At 45.2% G+C, this 24,397-nt stretch overlaps 4 protein-coding genes across 4 annotated transcripts; 3 read left to right on the top strand and 1 right to left on the bottom strand.

The window, feature by feature from the left end:
* Nucleotides 1-594: 594 nt before the first annotated feature.
* On the bottom strand, nt 595-3,202 carry LOC128712343 (protein artichoke-like). Its single transcript, XM_053807237.1, has 2 exons — nt 3,199-3,202; nt 595-2,639 (listed from the first exon to the last, which is right to left on the bottom strand). Exons 1-2 carry the CDS (start codon nt 3,200-3,202, stop codon nt 595-597), a joined length of 2,049 nt encoding a protein of 682 aa, XP_053663212.1.
* Nucleotides 3,203-4,880: 1,678 nt separating this feature from the next.
* On the top strand, nt 4,881-6,531 carry LOC128715180 (uncharacterized). The gene is made up of 6 exons (XM_053810063.1): nt 4,881-5,404; nt 5,482-5,898; nt 5,961-6,087; nt 6,153-6,224; nt 6,291-6,380; nt 6,463-6,531. Exons 1-6 carry the CDS (start codon nt 4,881-4,883, stop codon nt 6,529-6,531), a joined length of 1,299 nt encoding a protein of 432 aa, XP_053666038.1.
* Nucleotides 6,532-7,445: 914 nt separating this feature from the next.
* LOC128712342 (uncharacterized) lies at nt 7,446-17,978 on the top strand. The gene is made up of 6 exons (XM_053807236.1): nt 7,446-7,966; nt 8,168-9,028; nt 11,666-11,807; nt 14,689-14,757; nt 17,667-17,756; nt 17,853-17,978. Exons 1-6 carry the CDS (start codon nt 7,446-7,448, stop codon nt 17,976-17,978), a joined length of 1,809 nt encoding a protein of 602 aa, XP_053663211.1.
* Nucleotides 17,979-20,412: 2,434 nt separating this feature from the next.
* Nucleotides 20,413-24,045, top strand: LOC128711011 (facilitated trehalose transporter Tret1-like). The gene is made up of 8 exons (XM_053805877.1): nt 20,413-20,458; nt 22,008-22,374; nt 22,488-22,680; nt 22,768-22,927; nt 23,071-23,291; nt 23,453-23,653; nt 23,755-23,820; nt 23,893-24,045. The coding sequence occupies exons 1-8, from the start codon at nt 20,413-20,415 to the stop codon at nt 24,043-24,045; spliced, it is 1,407 nt and encodes a 468-aa protein (XP_053661852.1).
* The last annotated feature ends 352 nt before the right edge of the window (nt 24,046-24,397 follow it).

Here is a 24,397-nt window from a genome sequence, read left to right as displayed (position 1 = left end):
GTTCCAAACATTCCACATTGCTAGCCACCTCCGTATAGACGCGATCGGTTTTGTTGTGCATTGATGCAATTTGTTTCGACAATGTTCGATGCATATTCGTAAATTCGATAGCCTTGGAATCTTTTTTTGGTGCTTTTGTCCTGCATTCTGTTCTGTCAAGTTTTATATATCTATTTGATTGTAGAAAACAGGCTATGAGATCTTCTGGTCACCATGCACTTTGCATTGATGGAAAACACGACGCCTATGCTTGTAATCTTTTGACATTTAATATACTACCATGAATGAATGGTGCTTACAAAGGAACTGAAAACCTTTTTGTTGGAAGATTACACACCAAAGAACCGCATCGTTTCTTTGCGTCGATTTTTTTTTTCTAGCAGCTTTTTGCCGCAGGTTTGTCATCAAAAAATCGTATCGTCTAACTGTAACTAATGACATTTACACAAGAAAGTATCATCCAACAAAAATATTGCTTTGCTTGATTCGTTTTTACATATTTATTTGCTACAAACTAATTGCTACTATTTAATCATCATTGCGCTTAATTAGAGATTCGTTAAGAAACCCAAACGAAGTGTTGCAGGAAAATATTCAAATATTCTCATGAATTATTGTTGCCAAACTACTGTCTCTGTTTGCATATCGGTTTCGTTCGACGTTGAACAAACGACGATTAAATTTAAAAAATCCAAACACAATCACCCCCATCAGGAGACATAACATTACCACTATTGTAATGATCAACCCATGTTCTCCGCTGCCTCCGCTTACATGTGCAGCACTCTGTTGCAAAAGTTGTTGCTGCTGCTGTTGGTTTTGCGCCTGCAAACTTACACCACTGAAATCAGCAACGTTGTAGTTACATGGCCCTTTTCCCTTCGCCACCAGCGCGATCTTATCACTGTTCTCCTTGGCAAGCTCCAGCGCTTTATCCACCTTGAACGTCTGTTCGTAGATCTTGAACTCGAGTGTTTTAGCGCTCAGTTCCTGTTTGTCGAGCGTTAAATTGTTCGCCGTCTCGATCATGCGACGCAACTCGTTATTATCCACACCGGCACTACCGTTCGTCCTGTTCGACATCAATGCCAACCGTATCTCGAACAGCGACTGCCGCAAGCTGTTGAGATCCTTCTGCAGGGCGAACTGATTCCTTGTCAGATCGTACACTGCGCCATCGAGTTTGGTGGTTTGATTCGCTACGTCTGCATTGCTATCGCTGAAACGACGCACATCTTCCAGCACGCTCTGCAGCAACGACTGCAGTGCACCGTCCTCTGTGGAACTGTTGAGATGTGGATGCAGTAGCTGCATCTGCTGCATGGTAACGTTCCAGTTGGCAAGAGGATTCTTATCGTCGTAACAGTAGATGCCCTTCACATTCGTTTGGTTCTGCACGGACGATTGGGATTGGAACAGCGCGATCGAATGTGCGGTGCAATATCGCACGAGCTCGATCAGGTATGTGCAGTTCCAGTTGTTATCGGACAGCCCAATCTTCACGAGTGACGGAAACGTCTTTTTGAGATATTGAAAGTTGACCGACTTTAGGCGGTTGCCGTCGAGAAAGATCGTCTCCAGTGCGGTGGAGGATGTGAGAATGTCGAAATCGAACCGATCCAGATTATTGTAGCTTAGATCTAACCATTTCAGAGACTCCTGCTGCGCAAAGGTACCGTGTTGCAGGTTGGAGATGAACGTACGCTCCAGTCCCAGCTGTTCGAGTTTGGTAAACTTCGCAAAGCTCGTGAGGTTCAATGGGCCGATCCGGTTGTTGGATAGAAAGAGGTTCACGAGCGATGGTAAATGTGCAATCGATTCAAAGGACGTGATGGAATTATTGTCCAAATCGAGTGTCGTGAGGTTCATGCTCGATGAGTTGTCCATTAAAATGCTTGCGATTCTGTTGTTCCCTGCGGAAACTAATTCCATCGAGGGTGAGAGATAGATTTCCTCGAGCTTGTTGTTTGCCAGGTACACTTTCTTCACTTCTACTGCGCTCAGATTGAGTTTTGTCAGGTTATTGTTGCTTAATGAAAGAATACTCAGATTGGACGGTTGATTGAATGCCCCATGCTCGGCCACGCTGATGCTATTGTTTTGCAGAAGAATGTTTTGCAGTTTAACATTTTTGGCGAAGAGATCGCGTTCTATCACTTCAAGCTTATTGGAGTCTAGATAAACGGTTTCTAACGCTACTAGCGAGTTGAAAACATTACTGTCCAATGAGCGAAGTTTATTTCCAGTCAACAGAAGAATCCTTAAATTTATCAGCGAAATGAAGGCCATATTATCAATAGAGCTTATATTATTGTATGATAAAACGAGTTTGGTTAGAGCAGTTGCTCCGGAAAAACAATTCGCGGTCAGCTCGCTCAATGCATTCCACGATACATCTAGCACTTGCAGCGATTGGGCCCTTTCGAGACTGTAACGATTCACATATTTGATACCGCTGCGAGTGAGATTTGCAATCTGTATACCATTAAATGAGTCGAACAACTGCTTAGGCAACTCTTCCACAGTGGAGTTTACAAACGATACATCTAATAATCCATAGTACAACTTACATTGAAACCGTGGAACTGTTAAGCTTTCAATAATGATGTTATAAAATGTTGCCTTTCGGGCATAATAATCTGTATTTTTGCAGGAGTATGTATGATATCCCAATGCACCAACTGCAAACCACCTGCACAAAGGAAGATAATTAGCTACTGGCAATCTAAACTGCACCAATCACACAATATCTACTTACAGTAGCACAAAACAAACAGCACACTTTTCTTGCATGATGACGCAAAACCACAGGACCACACCCGAACACTGCCCAAGCGGAACTGTGCTCACTGCATCAAAGGGAACAAACATATTCCCTGAGACCTTACAATCAGAAGGCCCGAGTCAGCTTATGTGTGTGAGATAAAACTGTTGATAAATTATTTCCATTTTCTTTTACTATGTCTATGCTTTTCGAGAAGATTGCCTTTACGTTTATTCGAGCTTGTGTTGCCGACAAGCAATCTGTTCGCGCATATTTTGTCCGTTTTGAATTTAATATCCAACTTCTTATAAGTCGATGTTGCGCTTGTTGAGTTTGACGGAACACTTGAACACGGGGACGTAATAAGAGATGCATATACGGCTTACGTTTTCATAAGTGAGATAAGGTCTCACCCGGTCGCGCTGTTAATTTACCCATTCGAGCAGTTTTACTTTGTCGGGCGGTATCATTCGTTCGTGTGTGTTGTGGAGGCAGTGCGATGGTGTCCCAGAAAGTTTTAAATAAAACGGTTTTTTTTTTCTATGCTGTTCATGCTTTCAAAATGATTTTAAAACGTTTCCCAAAACATTTACTCTGCCCGCGGTGCATGCTCAGTGCCAGATTTTCCCTTAATTTACCGTGTCATTAAACGGTAAATAAAGGGAAAATTAGCATATCTCAAAGACTCAATGTAAACGTGTCAAAATTGCTCGAAAGGGAAAATAAAGGACAGTCAATGTTCCCTCTAATTACCTGTTAAATTAAGGGTGAATTATAAGTGAGGCATGCTAGAAACGGCCGTGTTGAAGTTCTCTCCATCCATCTTTTTCACCATCATCATCACTTGCAGTACATGCAGTCATCACTTGGCGGAATTGAACAAAGTGTACTTCACCCGTTTGGATGTAGAAAAGTGTTGGACGCATTGAAGCCTTACTGCAGCTTATGCCCTTGAAACGCTTTACGGTCTGCACATGTTTATCCTTTGACTGCACTCTCGTTATTTATGAATCGCTTAGATTGGTTTGGTCCTACATAGATTCCTACCCTTGGTGTAGTCTGGATTGTCCTTTTGTGTGATAAGAATCAGCTTTGCCGGGTTCTCGTATTAATGTGGGTCATGTATTGTATTAATGTTGTCATCGTTGTTCAAAAATGTTTAAAAGAGAGTTAATTAAAAGATAAATTTAACGAAATTTGCCGGGCTGGGTAACGGACGGCCCGGTGGTGTATTGTTAGCGCCGCCGGCCTTCACACGACAGTACCGGACCAAAATCCCATCCGGACCAAACCTCCGTACGCAGGATTGACTATCCGGCTACGGGTAAATAAAGTCAAAGAGAGCTGGCACTGGTACGCCTAGAACTTTTAAGGTTGTTGTTGCCGATAAAGGATTACGGACCAACGTACTCCACGCGACTAAACGGGTCGAACGAAAACTAACAAGCGGGGCCTAGGTAGGATAAAGTAGCCCTGAGGAGTAGTAGTAGCCATTGCGAGAAACGATAGACCCCGCGTTTGTAAAACTTCACTTAACTTGTTACGACACTGTGACAAACAAGCAAATAGTAAGTAACGACAAAACTCGTGTTGTTATTACAGGGTGTTCGGGGATTATATTGACAAGTTCAGCGAGTTGTTGTTTTGTTCGGGCATATAATTGACATGTTCGGCAAGCTATTGAATTGTACAGAAAATGGCGGTAACGGAAAACCCTGTAATATAGCCGTTCGCAATAGAATCCGGCGGACAAAGTTCACATCCCCTTGCATCATCCCATCACATCACATCATATCTCCTCCAAGTATTCATCCAGTGCCGCCTATTCCATAAAACCATTACATTACAGGTAGGACATGGTGCCTACTGTCAAACAAGAAACAGAAAGAGTGAGAAACATTTTTACGCATACGTTGATGCTCTTTCAAAACTACACACACGGTGTATCAAAACACAATTAATATTATTCGGAGCAGGTGACAGTTCTTGTCACACACGTCAGAAGGTCAGTAATTATGAATAGTAGCGGGAAAACGGTTCATTCTAGGGAGTATACAATGCTCGAACCAAATAGAAATCAGTGTTACCGTAGTTGCAAACGGCGTTACAATCCAAAATGGCCAATCAAAAGGCATGCGAATGGAAAATCAATCTGCAAACCGCCATTATACCGCTGTATCTCATCTCGAAAGTGTGCTGCCTAAATGCTTTCACCTATTTACCGCTCAAAAAGTGCATCGCCTGTGGTACCGTGCGTAAGAGCGTCTGCAATATCAGCAACACGTCTCGGCTGGACGCCACCCGACCGAACGATAAAACGTTATCATTCTCCTTCGTTGGTCTGCTGCATGCAATGGGATGCAGTCTGGCATACGTTTGCTATCACATCCTATCATCGCTGAGCCAGTCCAGCAAGCTGACGGATTCGAACTTGGTGCGTGTGGCGATCGATTTGAAGAATCAGTACATTGGATGCATCTTGGTGCTGAGCCTCGTCACCGTGTCCCTGTTCCGCCAGCCAGCGTTTAGTCAATTGATACGAGTGCTGCTGCAGGTCGACCAGCGCATACCGGCGATGGTGCAGGCGGCCGCACAATCCGGCGTCAGGCCAACTGCGGTGAACAATGCTGTCTGGTTGAGGTGGGTAGAATTCACCGCGAGGCGTTCAATTATATCACCAGGCTGGTAGTTTGATCCGTCCGTCTTTCTTCGCCCAGGAATGTACTGCTGATGCTCGTGCTTGGTGTCGGTGTGAAGGCAGTGCTGGAGATCAGCAACTGTCTCATGTACATACGCGACAGTGGCTCACCATTTTCGTCCAACTGCTTGCTGCTTTGCATCATACCACAAACGCTGTGCGTTATCAGCGAGCTGCAGTTTGTTGCTTACGCGCTGCTAATCAGAGACCGCTTGCAACTGCTCAACCGCTGGCTGCTGCAGCTGCAGCCACATCTGGCACGGGGCAGTGAGTCAGCCTACGGATCCGTACGGCATCTCGCCCACATCCACGGGCAACTGTTGAGCGCTATCGGGTTGCTAAACCGATGTTTCGGTGTGCAAAATACAATTTTACTGCTCTTCCAGTTTATCACGCTTGTTGAGCTGGGCTACAATACCTGCATGATGTCGGTACGGTAGGTAGCAAACGGGGCCATCAAGAAAGCAGGTTCATTGCAATGTTTTTTTCGCGCTGTAGCTATGCGGAAGCAAACGTACAGCAGGGCGATACCACGGAGGACTTTCTCGAAACGGTATACTGGATCGTTTGGTTTGTGGTGGAAATATTTGCACTCTGCTACTTCAGCCACGCCACTGTGGAAGAGGTACGGTGATTGGATAGAATTTACGGGATTGGCGAGTTGATTTTTGTGTTCACCTTTCGAAACAGGCACAAGCGACAGTTCACCTGCTACGACCACCCAGCACTTATCGGACGAACCAAAGAAGTCACTTCCGGCTGGTAAATTTTACCCTCACACCTTAGATTCCCCAAGCGGTCAACGTTTCGAATTCAATTTTCTTTTAGATCTCCCAAGAACAGACAGTGTTTCTTAACCTCAAAACGTCCGTCTCCTGCGGAGGACTTTTCACCGTCGATCTGACACTGTTCCATGCGGTACGTTCGTGCATTGTTGTACTGCAAAAGGGTTTCCCCATTCGATTTGAACCATTATTTGTTATTGATATAATATTCGCAGATTATTGGTGCCACAACAACCTACCTAATCATACTGATTCAGTTCGATCAATCGTTTAACGGTGATTAAGCCATTAACTTGGCCATAGATCCACTACGAACGATCCCGGAAAAATGGCCCATCCATGGTGGGCTGATTGCACATTGCCCTTTAATTACCCGATTTAAATGCATATGCTACGGTGGGCCGGCCGCCCAGTGAACGGGAAATTTATGCAATCATGATTATCCGACCATCGCACCCGAAGCCGCCCCAGAGAAAGCCCGGCCCGCCCTCATGAATGGGAATGCGCCCAATAAACAGCCCCGGGAAACATCATTATGCGACCAACCCGTGTGTTACAGATGGGTATAATGCCGTGCTGCACATGCCGTACTCAACCGTTTCAGGATGGGCCGGGTGAGCCAGTGGGCGAGAGTGTTTCCTTTAAGATAAGTTGACGCCATGGCATTTTGTGTTGTGTCGATATCTGTACGTCTGTAGCTTCTGTGCAACTGTGGCTTTAGGCGAATGTACCTTCAATTCAATACAAATAAAACAGAGAGCTCGTGTTACAAATACGAATCGATGAGATTAATATTTTGCATTAGTCTTCCAGCCCATTCATAGCTTTTACCGCTGCAATCACTGCGCTCGAGTGCTACAAGTGATCAAATTAACACTTAACATGCATTAATAAACCACTCCGAAGCGTAATTCAGTCCAAACCTATCTGAGCAACACGTCAGCACACACACACCATTATGAGCACTTTGCTTTTGCAGGATAATTGCCAACCGTCAACGCAGAACATTAATCATGTTTGGTACGCGTGAAAATCGCTTCAGAATATTGCCACCACCGGGAGGGGAAAACATTACTTCCCATTCAACAGTGAACCTTGTGGAGTGATGTGTTGAATGTGCGCTCGGTTCGCAGTGTGTAGCTAAAATCGTTTTAAGAAAAGGTGTCTTGAAGGCGCTTCTCATACTTACTGCCCCTCCATGGGTACGGATCCCACCCGGAGCCACGGGAAGTGCTTGACGGCCGCTTCCCCGCACAGCTCACGGCAACAATTTCTACGCTGCTTTCGACCACTCCACATCCTCTCGAGCGCGTTCGCCCTGTGGCCCTTTGCTGCTCGTGGGTGGACGGAACCGGTCACCGGCGGTACGGTGTGCACGCGGTGGAGTGTGCTGTACGTGTGCGCCACCGTTACCGCGTACAGTGCGTTCCATCTGTACATTAACTATACGGACGCTTACGGCATCACGCCGAACGAGACAAGTGCCGACAGTCACATGCCCCCATCAGCGGCCACCCAGCAACAGGTGGAAGCGAATTTCGTTTCGATAGTGATCGACATCTACAACCGGTACTCGGGATTGGTTTTGTTCTGGTTGCTGCACACCGTTGCCCTTGCCACGCAACGGTCGCTGGTGGCCATCGTTTCCGGCGTGCTGCTGATTGACGAACAGATTGTGGAACGCTGGTCACTGGTGCCGAACCACGCGCAATGGTGCCGGTAAGGATTGACGAAGGGGTGGTGAAGAGTTTTTTTTTTCGATTATATTCTACCTGATGTAAATTCGTGGATAAAGCATGCAGTGGAATGTGAAATACCTAGAATACCTTCATACATGCATGCACCATTATTCAGCCACCCGATTCCCGCTGATTGGGCAACCAAAACAGTGACCCCGTTCCACACGCTTCCCGTCAACAGATTCATCTGCCTCCAGGCGGCGTTCATCTTTCTCGCGATCGGTGTCTCCGAGTATCACAACTGCATCATGTACATGAGCGACTTCATACCCGCGTCCGAGTACTGCATCTTCCAGTGCTTCATCACCATGCTCACCAGCTCGACGGTCGAAATGCAGTACGTGGCCTTTGTGCAGTTGATTAAAAATCGGCTCCAGCTGATCAACGAGCTGCTCGGCGAGCTGAGCGCGTACACCAGCGATGAGGAGCAAACCCATTACGAACGTTTTCGGCATGAGCAGCCCACCGAAAGCATTCACCCGCGCGATTGGGCCCCGGGTGGGCAAACCACCGCGTCCGGCCACTCGCCGCCGTTTCTGTGCGAAATCACTTCATCATACCCACGGGCCCATCAATCGTCAACCGATTCGGGGATCAACGCAAATCGCTTCACCGCACGTAACCCACCAACGACCGGCCAACCGTCCGGTGCAACCATCCCAACCGAACCATCAATCCCCCGGGGCGATCGGCGTTGGCATAAAATCAGGCAGCAGCATAAAATAATTACGGTCAACCAGGCGCCTCCATCGCGATCGCAAAAGGCCACGGGCACGGTGGCCGCGAATGCTGGTGGCGGCGGGCGCGGTACGCTGTCGGGCCAATTTCCGCTGCTCGTTGCCAGCCTGCTGAACTCACAATCGAAAGCGTGCGAACACATCAGTACGAAAATAATTAATGATATAAAACATTTATACACACATTTGCATTTATTATCGCTGCATATTAATAAAGCGTACGGGGCGCAGTTGATTTTCATCCTGCTGACGCTGTTCGTAACGCTCACGACGCTGCTCTACTACTGCACGATGAAACTTTTCCGGTACGTATTGTTTTCCTCTACTGCTTTCCCAGATCATTTTTTTATCCTGTTTTTCGTTTCCACTTGGCTTTTACTGCGTAACGAGTTGCATCCCGCTGACTGTTGATCATTAAACCGTGCATAATGGTTCGGCGATTAAAAGTCCAATCCAAGTAGTATGGGAAATGGGGGCACAGTAAGGAACAAAGCAAAAGGCCCTCTTACAGTGAATTTTGCGTGCCTATTGATGGTAGTGATTGATGGTATGAGCGACTTAACACACGCACTGACCGCAAAGCGACCTTTTTTTATCTTCCTTTTCGTGCTGTATATTGTTCAATTGATTGTTTGCTTTCTCGAAAAATTGCGAAATTTGCTTCGCTTCTTATTGAAAGGATCTACAAAATGATAAACCACTTCAATGCACATCATGGAGAAGAAAAAAAAATACTATCAGCAACTCGGGAGAACAAAGTGTAAATTTAATTTTCGAAACAAACTCGACCGTTCAACAGAACACTGCATAAGTACCATGTAATACTCAAGTATAATGGGTAGCAAATTGAAAATTAATTGCTTGTTAAGTGTTGTATTCATTTATTTAGTTTCAAGTAATTTTTTGCCCGAATTTCACTCATTATAGATCATTTGTAAGTGTTTTTTTTTGCGAAAACTCCTTCACATATTCGGGAGAGAGTTTTTATACGAGAAAGTTTAAACTTTCGATGGTAACTGTAGTAATATTTATACAAAAAAAAACACCTAATAAGTAATATTTCCTTAAACATTTACTCGATGCGATGAAAAAAATACTTTATGGGACTCACGGGTGTTTCGTGATTCTTCTGCTTCATGGGGTCAGCTAACCAATCCATTTCAAGGAAATTCGGTTGAGTGTTCCTCTTCTCCACCTTGCACTGCATTTCATTTCCAACATGAACGTGCTCAATATGCTTCTTTACGCCTCGTCCCGAATGGATCGCTAACGAGCACCTTCCTGGAAAGGCATGAGTCCAGCCTTCTGTTTAAAAACCCTGACCCTCATTGCCCATTGTCTCTTTTGTTTCTTACATTTCCTACCATCAGAATGTCTACTCCATCGTATAGCTCAGCTAAGGTTAATATCAACTCGTGGTTGATTCTCCTCCAGACGTTCTACTTACTCAAGACTCAAGGCGTTATAGAATTATCCGATGGATCAGGGTGCTATATATGATGAATTTCATGTCTTGGTGGAGTCATCTGCGTTCAAGAAGTTTGTGCAGTCCATAATACGCACGATTCATCATAACAATGCACCTCCAGAATTTGATGCTTAATTCATTGTCCGAAGTTCAACGTCCAATCGTATCTAGAGAGCAGAACTCCTCTGCAGAACTCAATATCGTCTCCATCAACTGATGTTCTGCTCTCCATAAGGGTTAACCTTATTAAGGTCAGAGTCTCTGGCAACTAATGTTTGCAACTTTGTCTGCATCGCATTGATCGCTTGAGATCTCATGTTTAAGTACTGCTGAACACACCGCAGCAAATGTACGTCCGATGATGTCGATGCCATCCGCGAAGCCAAAGATTCGGAGAGATTAGGAGTATTGTTAAGATGATGATGATGAATAGTCCTGCCTCAAATTGCCATTGATTTGAGAGGGACATAACCCTTGGAGTATTTTAAAATTACAATTCCATTACACAGGATTTGTAGTTGTTGAAGCGCATATCTAATTCAAAATTAACAAGTCTTACATCACAGTCTTATTATCACCCTGTAAACCTTTACTTTAACAACGGGATCGTGTTTAACATCATCTGGGACATTTTCTATCACCCCTATTTTGGTACAACTGATGCTCCATGTATGTCTAATAGATACTAGTGCATCACTTCCCAGGACGATACTGCTCACAATCTGACCAGTGTTACTGAGCTTCAATAGCTGATTAACCTGTCTAACGAGTTAAAGAACAGCTAATCAAGACAATCGATTAAAAAAATATTAAAAATATGTTGATACAAGATTTTAAAGTATGCTTACAAGAAAGGAGTTCATAAGTTGTCATAATTAAAGAAAGTTTAAGATTAGAGTATGATAAAAAAAAGATCAGCAATGATCAGCTTATAAACAGTGAGACAAGTTCCTTTATCCATTACATACATGCGTTTTTTTCCATATTCCTAAAATTCTCTTTATAAAAAATTTAATGTTCTTTTAAAATTAGTTAAAAAAAAAAATCTTCCTAAAACGAACTTTGGTCAAACGGAAAAATCTTTAAAAACTAAATTGCACGATTCGATACTAAATCCTGTCTGAGTTTTCATTGTAACAGTAATACCCATACTTTTTTCACACATTCAATCAATCCCCATGCGTACCCTACAATTGATTTTGAGCTTTACATTTTTTATTTGCTTCTACCCTTTTACACACCGAACCGTACCGGAACGCGTAAAATCCTCTCACATTCGCTCACCGGCCAATTGCACCCTTTTGCCCCGTTTGCCACGGAAAGCATTAACCACCGGAGCGAACCCGACCGACACATTCGCGATTCGAAACGCGTGAAAACTGACCGCCGAGCTGCGTGAAGCTGAAAAATGTTTCCTCTTTTTTTCTCTCTCTCTCTCTCTCGCTGCATCTCGCTCACACACCGTCACTTTCAGAATGCTCTGGATGGGACGGTGGGCATCGTCGGGCGAGCTGATGCTAACCTTCTGGGCGGTTTTGAGCACACTATCCTGGGCGTTCATATCGACATTTCGCATCCTGCGCATCTGCAACGTGTGTAATTCGGCAAAAAACGAGGTAATTGAGGAAAAACATTCAACACAGATCCATACCTTCGTGTGTGTGTGGTGGAGGGAAGGGAGAATGGTTCCTAATCCTGTCCTCCAACCATGATGGATGGTCAGCAGAAATAGTTACCCCAGTAGCAACCAGTGTGATGCATTTTTCACACCCAGCATCACTGGCCATGGGCCACCGATGTGCCACCGAGTATCCCAAAAAACGCAACAGCTCGAGAGTGCTACTCGAAGGCAACCCGAATGCACAAATCACTGCACCCCATCGTGGGAGTGTTGCACAATTCGCAAGCTCTCGTGCATTTCGGGTGGAAGCTTCCACACTCGACACACCCGACAGAATGTTGTTTCGATGCATGCAAAAGATATGCTAATTAAGTGACACCCGGTAGAAATGGTTGCACATTCAATGTTCGCTTTCGATTGCACACGGGTGCATGTTCTAAGCTTTGCCGCACAAACACCACGGTGCACCATGATTGTTCATCCCTGTGGAGCTTCCTGATTTCAAATCCCCCAACCGGTGGGAGAATCTATTAGATTTGTAGAACAGAATGCCCAGAGCACTAGCTTCCACACCGACACAAACACCACTGACTACTACCGGTGTCCGGTTGCGCCGGCAAGCTGTGTGGATTGTTGTTTTACATAAAGGAAAGTTTAAAACCCTCCCCAAAGCATGTCCGGGTTGGGAGGGTGTAACATGCGGAAAATTATTTTCCTTAGCTTCTGCGGCTTACTTTTCACTCGCATGAGACAATTTTAAAACTATTCTCCTGGAAATGTTCCTGCATCTCATTCTGTAGGGGTAGGAACCCGCTTTCAGCTCCCTGCTATATTGATGGTACTGTAGTCAATCGACAAACCTATTGCTCGATGCAAACTTGACCTTCAATCTGCACACCGACGCAGTAATTGCCAGAGGTAATCAACTACTAGGCCTCATCATTAGGACTACCAATGAATTCCGAGGATGCTCTGTCTGCATCAAAACAGTTTACCGCTGCATCGTTCGTTCGGTTTTGGAGTTCGGATGTGTACGTTGGAGCCCTACTAAAGCCATGCTTTTACTGCTTGGCTAGAGACCGTCCAGCGCTAGCAAACAGGATTTGCCTTACGCTTGCTTTCCTGGCGAGATCGTACATACCTCGGCCTGCTGTTGCCGACTTTTAGGCCTTGAGCCTCTTGTTGTTAGAAGACGAAACGCTCAGTGTATGTTTTTTTTTTGCTGGGCTACTTCACAATACCATCGATACGCTCTCTCGACGTCTCAGGAAAAGGGATTTCCTTCGATTATCCCAGCCGCGTTCGATTCGATTCCTCGAATGTTTGCCGAATTTAATGCAATCTCTGAAGCGTTTTACTTCTGCGATTCATCACATCACTTCAGAGATAGACTTCGTCTCCTGCCATAGCCACCGTAACTTCACGGAATCGTCCTCATTGTTGTTTTGCTTTGGGGTAGATCACGGTCTAAGCCAGTTTTTTTTGTATGCTTTTTGACGTTTCCAGGCTTATCCGCTTACAGCTCACCATACAAATGGCAAGCCAAGTTAAGCATAGGAAAGAAGGATTAGATTGGTTTCTCAATGAAAGTACCCAAGTACCCAAAACCCAAACTCGACAAATGTCAAAACAAAGAATTTTGCTAGCTGGCCTGAGCCAGGTTAGGCCAAGTTTCCCGTGTGCGGAAAAAGGTAAACAAATTTTTTTTAACGAAAAGAACAGAAAAAGGATTATTTTGATAATCAGACTTGTATATTATTTCAAATACGTTGAAATTAAAATCAAATTACTAAACTTAAATCGATTTTTCTCAAATTTTAGTTTCACAAAAATGATCCTTTGTGTCATTCTTTATGTCAAAATGCTATGTCCTTTACGAATCTGTACAGAATGATACAGCCCGGTACCTGGATTATTTGACAGATACAGGCTTTAGGCTTAAGCTTTCTAACTTTTGGGATGATCTACCCCTTTGTTAGTTTTGTGTTGTAAAATCTGTTAACAAATCGTACATCTAAATTGGACCTCGAGGCCCGTCGAAGATTAACAAACACAATAAAAGCTTTCTAAAGTCACCAATAATAATATGCCCTTGAACATTAAAGCTACACGAGCTTTACTTCCTTCGCATTGCAACCTTGATGCAACACATCGACGCTTTCGGGGCTGATGTTCATCCTCACGCTGGGCACGCGGCTGATAATGATCGTCCCGCCGGAATGCACGACCCAATACTCCGCCAGTAACAATAATAAACATAATATTTGTTATTATTATAATGAATAAGTACGTGAATAATAAATCAGATCGGCAGATTGTTGTTTGCGCTGTGTCGCACCAGCGAGTGATTGCGCAATTTCGTTTGCATTTCAATGACAAATTAAGTAGTTCCACACCGCGCGTATCCGTTGCTTTGCCCTCCCACGAGGCTTCCTTCCCACTCGCATCAGATCCGGGAAAGGCACTGCACCCTCCACTAACGGACTGCAAAAAAGGTCATTGAAATAAAATGGAATTTTTATTCGTTTCTTTAGCAGTGAAACTAAGTTGTTTTTATTTATTTCTGCACCGCTTTACTGATCACGATCAACGCTCGCGGTCATAAAATGCATTTTTGTGTGCTTTGTTTTCGTTTATTCCTCTCTGCTTGCGCATGTTGCACGCATTTTAAAGGACTGTAGTTTTTGGTAACTGAAATGGCAGCACATAAAAACCCGGGGTCTCAATGCACCACCCCCGTCTCGTTTTCCCTCCATTGTGACCCTTGTGTGCTGCACTTGGGGTTTTTTTATTGTCCTTTCGTTTCATTATCGTCCGCATCGCTTTCTGGGCCACCGTTCGTCCGTCTCCGGGCCTGCAAACGATGCACCATGCAGGCACAAAAAATCGGCAGCCTCATACATGGACTGGGCTGGAAAACAAATTGTCCCGACACGAAATCGATGGTAAGTTGGTGGGATGATTGCGTAGAAATTTGTTCGCTGCTAAGGGGTGCGTTTTTACTTCCTTTTTTGGGGGGGGGGGGGGGGGGGGGGGGGGGAGAGGTGTGTTTTTGGGGTGGTGCATTGCATTCCCCTCTCCCTTCCGCCTTTTCCCACTACACCTTCCCGCAAGCAGTGCAATTGTCACTCAGGAGGAAAAGTTATGCTTTTAATATGCTATCCCAGCTGACCCGGATTTTACAGACCCGACCAACGCCGTTTGGTAACTTGGTTGTTGGAGGGGGCGGGGATGAGAAGGGGAGGAATAGAGAGGAGATGCTGCATCCTCTTCCAACACACACACACCCACACACAAACACACATGTCCTCGTTTCCGTTGGGTTGTATATTTTGGCCGTATTCCGTACTCACCCACCCCGATTCCGTGCGATCCAGCCGATGCACGGCCAGCGTTTCGGGTGGGGTGCTCAACGATGCACAACCGCTCCCAATTGCATCGGTCAGCGGCGATCGGACGCAAAACCGATGGGCCAGCAATTTGCATTAGAATGTACGCACGCAACGAATGTGTTATGAATTATGTAACGCCCCATTGTTGCAACTTTCCGGTAAATTGATTCGATATCCGTCTTTTTGTGCGTATGCGTGGCGTGGTGTTGTGTTCGGTGCCGCCCCTACCAGACACTACCCAGCCCGATCCCTAGCCCTGAAGCCTCGCACACGCACACGAATGGGCGCATGAATTGTTTCACACGGACGGTGGCGATGATTTGTGGTCAATATTGGGACTGCCCGCCAGGCCGGACATTCGGTGCATGCATCGGTGCCCGGCCCAACCGGATGTGTTCTGGGTGGGTTTCGGGAGTAGTTTACGCTGCCCGTTTTCGGCTTGCTAATGAATGGTCATAATTTCCACCCGCTCGGGTTTCCACATTCGCAACTGCGTTGCAATCGTTTATTTCTTAGCCTGGCGGGTGTCCGGACACAGGAATGAATTGTTACGCTTTTTTTTTTCGTTCTCGTTCCACTGCCAGCGACATACGTATCGAAGCGGATGCGTGTAGCTCATGCGGAACTGACCTGCCAATGGTACAGGGGGGAGGCCACACTTTGTTAACAGCTTATGTAGGGGTAACTTCCCGTGTTGCTAGTACCCGTGGGCAATTCGCAAGAAATTTGTAAAAGGTGATTAAAGTAATAGTGCCATGAATTTATAGACTTACTTCTTTATACCATACTTTCATTATATTCAATATAGAAAAATTGTATTTTACTCTACTGTTTCCTGTTATCGAATTACAAATATTCAATTAAACAAAGAGCTGGGCAATTAATGATAAGTTTGGCTTCCATTGTCAAGACTTCCTGTGAAGGGAAATAAATATTAAGGGAAGGGTAAACGAGAATTGCATAAATCGGCAGATTGACACTCAGATCACAACATAAATATTCATTGTATACAAAAGCATCATAGAACTCAACCATAAAATATTCGTGGATTATACAACAAAATGCTCCTATTAGCAAGCGTAAATCCTAAGACGATATCTGCCAAACAATCGTGCAAATGCTGAGCAATAAGTTGAAACCAGATTTGATCATACTGCAGGATTTGGGTGGTTTTGCTGCAAACTTTTGATCTGCTGTTAAATTTCAACTATTCTTTTAGTTTATCTAAGGTAAATCAGACCCAACCTACATAAAAAGACTGTTAACATTGCTAAGGTACGGGAAACGTGGCCCTACCTTGATCAAGCAAGCAAGAAAAATGCTTAGATTTGAGATTTTTCGAATAGCCGGTCGAAACTTTTGTGAAGAAAACAATACTTACTCAGGACTATCTCTAATACTGGGACAGGTCTAGGGTTCAGGCATCAGGTCTTGGCCTGCTGCAGGAATCCTTTAAACCGCTCACGGTTTTTGATACCATTTTGGTAGTACTCCTTCGGTTTTGCCTCAAAATAGGCCTCAGTTTCGGCGACCACCTCTTCATTGCAGCCAAATTTTTTCCCTGCGAGCATCCTTTTGAGGTCTGAGAACAAGAAAAAGTCGCTGGGGGTCAGATCTGGAGAATACGGTGGGTGGGGAAGCAATTCGAAGCCCAATTCATGAATTTTTGCCATCGTTCTCAATGACTTGTGGCACGGTGCGTTGTCTTGGTGGAACAACACTTGCAAATAAGTTGCTTGACAAAAGACGCTCTGTCTCACAAACTAATTGACATACAGACGTCAAATTTTGACACGAATCATTTGAAGGTTGGTACTATATAAAAATAATATGCATTTAATACTAGCGGCGCCATCTATGTGTCAGACCGGGGACTTATCAGCCAACCTGTTATGTTAAATATTCGTAACATTGATAGGAGAACCAACTGATTTACACATCGACTAAAGATACTACTCTTAGAAATCACTTAATCACAAAGTAGTTATGGTATTTATTCCGACACAGTAATAAACCAGTTAGTTTTGTTATCAATACCATAAACATTAACGGAAGATTATTGCCTTGGAATCAGTTAGATAAATGCACATTGAAATCTTGTATATCACGGAAATAATGGTCGAAGCATTAAGCGGGGAGACCCAGCATTTAAGAGCTTCGCAAAGCACATGCATTAAATTATTATCGACACTACATCGGTAGGGTCATCAGTGGGTTTTAATTCAAACACTTCAAACACTCAATCCGTCTCCTCGCCCAACCGGTAATCGGATCATACAGCGACTAAATAGTGGTGCCTGTAAACCATTGTAATTTATAATCGTTCGCACCGAAACTCATTACAGACGCGCACGAAAGTATCGCGCAGTAATCGTACACAGAGCAACTGTTTTGCTAACCAATAACCTTACACCACATCCCCTATCGACGCACCGTTGCGCCATTGTTCCGTCCCACAACAGGTGCGTATACTTTCTCTGCAGCTGCAGCAGCAGCGGATCGAATTTACCGCCGGTGGCCTATTCACCATCGATCATGGGCTAATGTTTAATGTGAGTATTACAGTCGCCGGGCTGGCTGGCCGTGCACATGGTGTGGTGCGTAAAATATTTACCATCCGTAATTGTTTCCATTTGTGACGCCCGCAGATCGTTGGCTCGCTCGCAACGTACCTTCTGATATTGATACAATTCGATATTGCACAGAACGGTGCCAAGTGGAGGGCGGAACAGCCGGCGGCCGATCGCTTTACCAAGCTGCCGGAGCATTCGTAGGAATTGGACGCTGGAGATGTTCCATCCGTACCACCGCCAACACCACCGGTCATCGTGATAAACGATGCCAAGGATCAAAGCACCAGCCGCATCGGTATTCATAATCCATGCAAACCTCCGGCCGCGACATCCTAGCGCACTGCAACAGCACCGTTTGTTTGTATCGTACCAACTATTTGTTGTACGCTTTCCTGAAATTCCTCACCCGCGCTCGCCGATCCCTGCCGGAATGGATAAGAAGCGAACGCATCCCGCAACGAATGCGCAACGAGACGCCACAAAACCAATGAACATTGTGGTGGATTTAATCTCGATGATAAACGTTTGACCTGTGTACGGTGGCTTTCATCTCGCCGTCGGTGGTGGGATGCTATTGATATTCTCAAGAACACTGCTACGCTGCTTCACCGCCTGCCTGGATAAACACACCAACCGGCCTGCGCTGCACTTCCCAGCGTGCGCCCCGAGAAGGAGGCGCCCAGTGTTTCAAGCGACACCAATTTATGAGCAATGTTTTGAAGAAGTTTCAAATGCTTTCGCTTGTCACGTTAAAAGCTTATCAATTTATTGCGAAGCAAATCATGGACGGTGTAGATTTTTGGGTGATTGTTTATTTTGCGCCATTGTGGTACCATTTACCACGAGCGAATAGAATTCAACATGCCTATTCGAGCGCCTTTTGCTCAATAAAATTCAATATTGGATGATGATGATGCGCTCTTAAAGCAACCATTTATAATCCGCTCGCGTTAACTGATACTGTTCACAAGCTAATCAAATCGTCATACAGCGGAGGGGGAAAAACAAGAAACATCGCACATCGTTCTAACTACCTTAACCACCGATACGAGTTAATTCACCCCCAAAAACCCCGAGCGCACTAAAACACGTGTACAAGAATAACGGCGCGCGACTCATAAATCATCCGGCGAAACAGCACACTTCCGTCCGACGATAAGAGTTCGTGTGACCCGTACGGTGGGAAAACGATGCGAAAACCATCTCGAAGTGTTTGCGAAACCCGGAAAAAGGGATCACCACCGGCAGCCAGCACGGAACGCGTGGCCGGAAGCTGTACCCCCAACCCCCACACCCCTTTTTAGCCCGCCCCGTATGAAGACGCCGAACATCGAAAAAGCATCATAAAAATTAGTCCTAACGCGCTTTCTCGCTAGCATAATTAATTATGTTTTATTGTTATTGCTGATAGAAATTCGTCCAGGCCATCGAGTCTGGAGTGGTTTCGTCGGGTTGGAATTGATTGGAGGCGGCCAGATGACCGTATGGGGTGCAGCCGGCAGACGTGAGGCACGAGTGGCCGTAGGTTGAACTGTAGTAATTATCGTTTTCGTGAAATCCATTCCCATACGTTGTTGTTTAATGGTGGACTGAATGACCAATTGTCGTGTTTGTTTACAATTAGGTGCGGGCGATTGACAAATATGCATTGCATCATAACATAGATTGTCTTACTAAAATAAATGTTTAACATGTTTTAATTAAATGCAATAAGTCAAACTGAAATAAATCCAAATTATTTTGCTTTTATTTTTGGCTTAATTCTACTCGTAAACTGTTGAAAAAACCAGACCAGACAAACACGTAGATAACAATTATGAGCTTTCGCTATTTGCCGCTAGAGGGCGCTGTCATACTGTAAGCAAAGACACACCTACAGGGTGAACCGAAACGTCATGATTTTAATAAAAATATTAAAATAAAATGCTTATCAATAAAAGTATTTGAAATTTGTATTACAATATCGCAAAAAACTTTGTGTTCCAATTAAATATCTATGTGACACATATTTTTAACTAAGAATAGAGAACGCCAAAATTTCATCCTTAATAAGTAGTTCCTCTCGCATTAATCAGCTGGAAACATTTTACAGATTGATGATACACTACCTTTGTATTAATCATAAACACTAGCAAAAGAAGCGATCCATTTCACCTTATATGTAAAATAATACACACATACGTACGGGACGAAAGCTTTCCGTTGTCTACCGGATTTACACACAAATCCTCGTCTCATTACAACCAAAGCCGGTCGGTAAACTTTCCTGTACATGATGCACCCGAGCCCCGGCTATGAATCCATCCCCGGGGAACATATGATGACAGTCTACCGAAATTGTTTAACACTCGCCGACTGCCGACCTCCATCTGACGGATGGCTGATGCTGTGTCCGGCTGCCGGGCATATATAAATCAAAACCAAAGACAGTGTAAACTGGTCGCCCGAACCGCGCGTGGATGTGAGCCCCGGGCCACGGCTGCTGTTTATCAGAGCAAACACAACCAGATAGACCCGAGAGCGCCCAAAAGAAGGCACCACTGCACCGTCCACAGCGTTCAGTGACAGTGTGTAGCCCGCGAGCGCGCGTCAGGACAGCACGGGCCGAGCTCATTACCGCGTGACAATCCGTGCGATGGCTCGTGTGGGTGTGCTGCGGCAGTATATGGCCACCGTGTTAGGTAGTTAGCAGCTAAGCAAGTATACCGTGGGGGGGGGGAGGAGGGGTCCCGTGTGACAGGATGTGACAGGAACAATTTGTGATTTAATGGGCTGTGTAATGGCCACATTCGACTCATGTTTCGGGAACGGTATGAATTGAAATCGGTGCATTTTGCAGCGCATCGCTGCAATTCCGGAGTGCGCATATGGAGTGTGCTATAAATTAGGAAGCCGTCAAAAGCCGAAGCGGAAAATGGCACATTTTGGACGAGCTGCGGAACGTATCTGTGCAAAATTTAATTACCAAACTAGTGCTGTGCTTAAATAATCTTTCGGGAATAGTCATTCAAATGAATCTTCGTTGAAGTATTAATTCGAATCCTGAGCCAAGTGTCAAAAGTTTAATAACTCTCTAAAGAATCAAGATGTCTGAAGGTTCATGAATCCCAGCAATCCTGAGGACATACGAAATATTCTTAGTAATCCTGTCTTTCGAAGGCATTTCTCTTAGCTATAGTCCCTAAATATTATAACAAAGTGTAGTTCAGATTGAAGAATCTAAAAACCAACAAAAACAATCGTAAGGCTATTATTATTGAGAGAATCTGATTGGGAGATTCTTTGAACTTTGCCGTTTTATGCATCTTTGAAAATTTTCAGATATTCATCGACTTTGAAAGAGTCACGAACTCTAAAAATCTTGATTCCTTCATGATATCTAAAATTTCCAGAGTTACTCATATGATTTAAAGGTTCATTCTGAAAATCTGAATCAGATTCACACAACACTGCAAGAAACATATTTATTCTCTAAACATAAAAAAGAAACACGAAGTGTAGATAAAAACGCTTCCTTTAAAACCAATCTGCATCATTTATGCGATGGAGAAAGATTTCATTAAAGATATGCTTTTAACAAACAGCTCTTTTTGCATCGCCTCTTAAGCGTGGCCAAAATAAAGCGGGACATCCTCGAGCGTGCTGCAGGAAAGGTATAAATAAACCAATTTGCTTACTTATGCATCGTTTAATATCTCGTGCTACTGATCTCGAAGCAAAGCCGGATAAAAGCTGCATAGAGCACACGGCAAGCGACTTACCGTTTGCCATCCGGCTGGACTAATAGCATCAACGGGAAAGCTTCACATCATCTAGCGCTGCTTAAGGTGCACAGTGGAGCACATCCGAGCTGCACGAGATGCATTTGATTGACGCTGTTTGGTTTTCACGTCAGCGGGATTGATTTGCATTTTAATTATTTATGCCTGATGCCTGTCCCGTGTGCCGTCGAGTTTAGAGCACCCGGAAACAGACAACGTAATTTCGGTGCTTCTTCATACAAATGTTTGTCCGCTGCATAAGGAAGCGTCCACCCGTGAGTTATCTCGTCCGTTGCTAGGCAACCTAACATTAACCGAGCCACAAACAGTAAATTAGAGCTTGATAAGTGAAAGCGCCTGTCTCGCTTGCTGTTGACACGCTCAAACGCGGGCGTGCTCTCCAACGTTTAACGATTGGAGTGTGGTGTTTAAAGAACTTATCGCGACCTTCTTTACCTTCTGCTCGCAGTGAACCTGCTCGGTGTTAGCTACGGGATGATCAGTGGATGGTCATCGGGTGCACTGCCCACGCTTCAGACACCCGCCGGAAGCCCGCTGGAGTATGGCGCCATTACACAGCAGCAAGCGTCCTGGATCGGTGGAGCACTCTGTCTGGGCGGAATCCTTGGGACGCTCGTCGGCGGTGCGATGGTGGAGCACATCGGACGGAAGTGGACGGCCTGGGTAGCTGGGATACCGTTGGTGGTGTGCTGGCTGCTGGTCATCGTGGCCGATCATCCGTACTATCTGATGGGTGCCCGGTTTCTCGGCGGTTTTGCTGGTGGTATTGAGTTTGTCGTAACGCCAATCTACGTATCGGAGATAGCGTGCACCAGGTTAGTGGGAATGGGAATTGGCTATTCCCCAAGGAAAAAATGGATAAATATGTTTTGTCTTATCGGTGGAATTAAATCATTTTTTTTTTTATGCTCCTGTTTTTCGATTACAGTCATCGGGGCACTCTATCCTCGTTGCTAATCCTGTCCGTTTGTGTCGGTGTGGAGTTTGCCTATCTGGCCGGGGCCTTCCTGCATTACCACACCATCCCGTGGGCATCCATCGGTGTTCCGCTGTTCTTTCTGATAAGCTTTTGCTTCCTGCCCGAAACGCCTTCACACCTTGCCAAGGTGCAAAAGCTGGAGGTAAGCTTATTAACCCACTTCCGCCTAACCGGAACAGCCACTCTTCTTCTATCACACCTCTGGCTCTCTCTCTCTCTCTCTCTCCAGGCTGCCGAACACTCGCTACGCTACTTTCGTGGCATCCGGACGGAGAAGGACACCGTCGGCGACGAAGAATACGTCCGTGAACTTCAACTGCTGCAACGCATGCACACCGGCCAAACCTTGGCAAAGGACCCCGGTGGCGTACTATCGTGGAGCGATTTCAGTTAAAATTCCCATTATCCATTTCCTTGTGCTTTTTCTGTGCGCTTTCGATGTCGCTTTTGTGCGCGATTCTATCTTGCCCGAACCGGATATTAAACTGGGGTTTTTTTTCCCTTTCCGATCTCCACAAAACCTCTATTGCAGCGAGCAGACACGCCCGCCATGGCATGCTGATCTGTGTGACACTGATGGCGCTAAATCAGTTTTGCGGCTGCTTCTACATGATGAACTATGCCCAGTCGGTGTTTGCCGCGTCCGGTTCGGTGCTCAGTCTGCCGGCCAGCCTGTCCGTGATAGTGGTCGGCATGATACAGCTCATCGGTTGCTACGTCTCCACACTGCTGGTAGACCGTATTGGCCGAAAGGTACGTAGACCCCTGCCCAATATGCAAACTCTACAAAGCGCTCTAGTGCCCTGTCCGGTGGAGGGTTAAGGGTCGTTCCTTAACCCGGGAAGAAAACCCCGCTCTGGTCCCAAAAGCAATTTCCAGTATTTTTGTTTCATTCCACTAAACCCCCGCCACAGATACTGCTGCTCATCTCGTCCGTTGGGCTAACGCTCGGACAGGGTGTCTTCGCTTCGTACTGCTACGGCCAGCAGCTGGGTTACGATCTGTCGGCGTACGCTTGGTTGCCGCTGGTATGCTTTTCCGCTATCGTTTTTATTGGCACGGTCGGTGTCGGTACGATGCCGTTTGTCGTGCTGGCAGAAATCATGCCGCAGAAGGTATGTATGTACGGGCATTGGGGATTTCCATAGCGAACTCCTGTCGCCACCGTTTGAGTGCTTTTGCGTTTGTATTTCAACACGAATTGATTACCTTCCAGATCAAAGGCTTCACAACGACCTTTTGTATGGCGATCAACTGGACATTTGCGTTCGTTGCATTGAAGGTGGGTCTTAAACGATCTTATTCGAAGCCATCGCATACAGCATCAATGTAACGTTCTTTATTTTCTTTTCAGTACTTCTCAACATTGAGTGTTTTATTGGGCATGCACGGCATATTGATGTTTTTCGCCATTTCTTCATTCATCGGTGTGCTTTTCGTGCTGCTTTGCATGCCGGAAACGAAAGGGAAAAGCTTTCAAGAAATCCAGTACATGATGGAAAAATAGACACCAATACAAACAAACCGACACCAAAACGAACAGAAACAAAAAGTTGTGAATATGAGTCGTAATATTTACCACCACCATCCTGAAACACATAAAAGTGAATGAAAACATAAAGCTTCCAGTGTAATAGAATTCGAGCTTTAAAGATCACATAAAAGAAACAATTTCAGCTCATCGCAGACTGTGGCCCACCGCTTGGAAAGGTGGCCGTGACACGGGCCAACATTTCGTTAATTACCATTTGATGGGGTTCTGCCGTACTAACGCTGCCTTGCGCGGTGGTTGAGCTAAAAGGTGGGGGAGGAAGGGTGCGATGTCTACAAAGCGCACAACAGCAATCCATTGTCCGGTA

The sequence above is a fragment of the Anopheles marshallii genome, chromosome 3 (genome assembly GCF_943734725.1).
Source record: "Anopheles marshallii chromosome 3, idAnoMarsDA_429_01, whole genome shotgun sequence".
NCBI classification, from domain to species: domain Eukaryota; kingdom Metazoa; phylum Arthropoda; class Insecta; order Diptera; family Culicidae; genus Anopheles; species Anopheles marshallii.
This window is presented reverse-complemented; position numbering and strand designations above follow the sequence as displayed.

Bases quoted from the DNA above. Each gene is read 5' to 3' on its own strand.
- LOC128715180 (XM_053810063.1), top strand. From the start codon at position 4,881: ATGGCCAATCAAAAGGCATGCGAATGGAAAATCAATCTGCAAACCGCC. The intron at 5,405-5,481 runs GTGGGTAGAATT...TTCTTCGCCCAG, and splicing joins AACAATGCTGTCTGGTTGAG to GAATGTACTGCTGATGCTCG. The intron at 5,899-5,960 runs GTAGGTAGCAAA...TTCGCGCTGTAG, and splicing joins ACCTGCATGATGTCGGTACG to CTATGCGGAAGCAAACGTAC.
- LOC128712342 (XM_053807236.1), top strand. From the start codon at position 7,446: ATGGGTACGGATCCCACCCGGAGCCACGGGAAGTGCTTGACGGCCGCT. The intron at 11,808-14,688 runs GTAATTGAGGAA...TGCACCATGCAG, and splicing joins GTAATTCGGCAAAAAACGAG to GCACAAAAAATCGGCAGCCT. The intron at 17,757-17,852 runs GTGAGTATTACA...TGACGCCCGCAG, and splicing joins ATCATGGGCTAATGTTTAAT to ATCGTTGGCTCGCTCGCAAC.
- LOC128711011 (XM_053805877.1), top strand. From the start codon at position 20,413: ATGGCTCGTGTGGGTGTGCTGCGGCAGTATATGGCCACCGTGTTAG. The intron at 22,928-23,070 runs GTTAAAATTCCC...CCTCTATTGCAG, and splicing joins ACTATCGTGGAGCGATTTCA to CGAGCAGACACGCCCGCCAT. The intron at 23,821-23,892 runs GTGGGTCTTAAA...TTTTCTTTTCAG, and splicing joins TTGCGTTCGTTGCATTGAAG to TACTTCTCAACATTGAGTGT.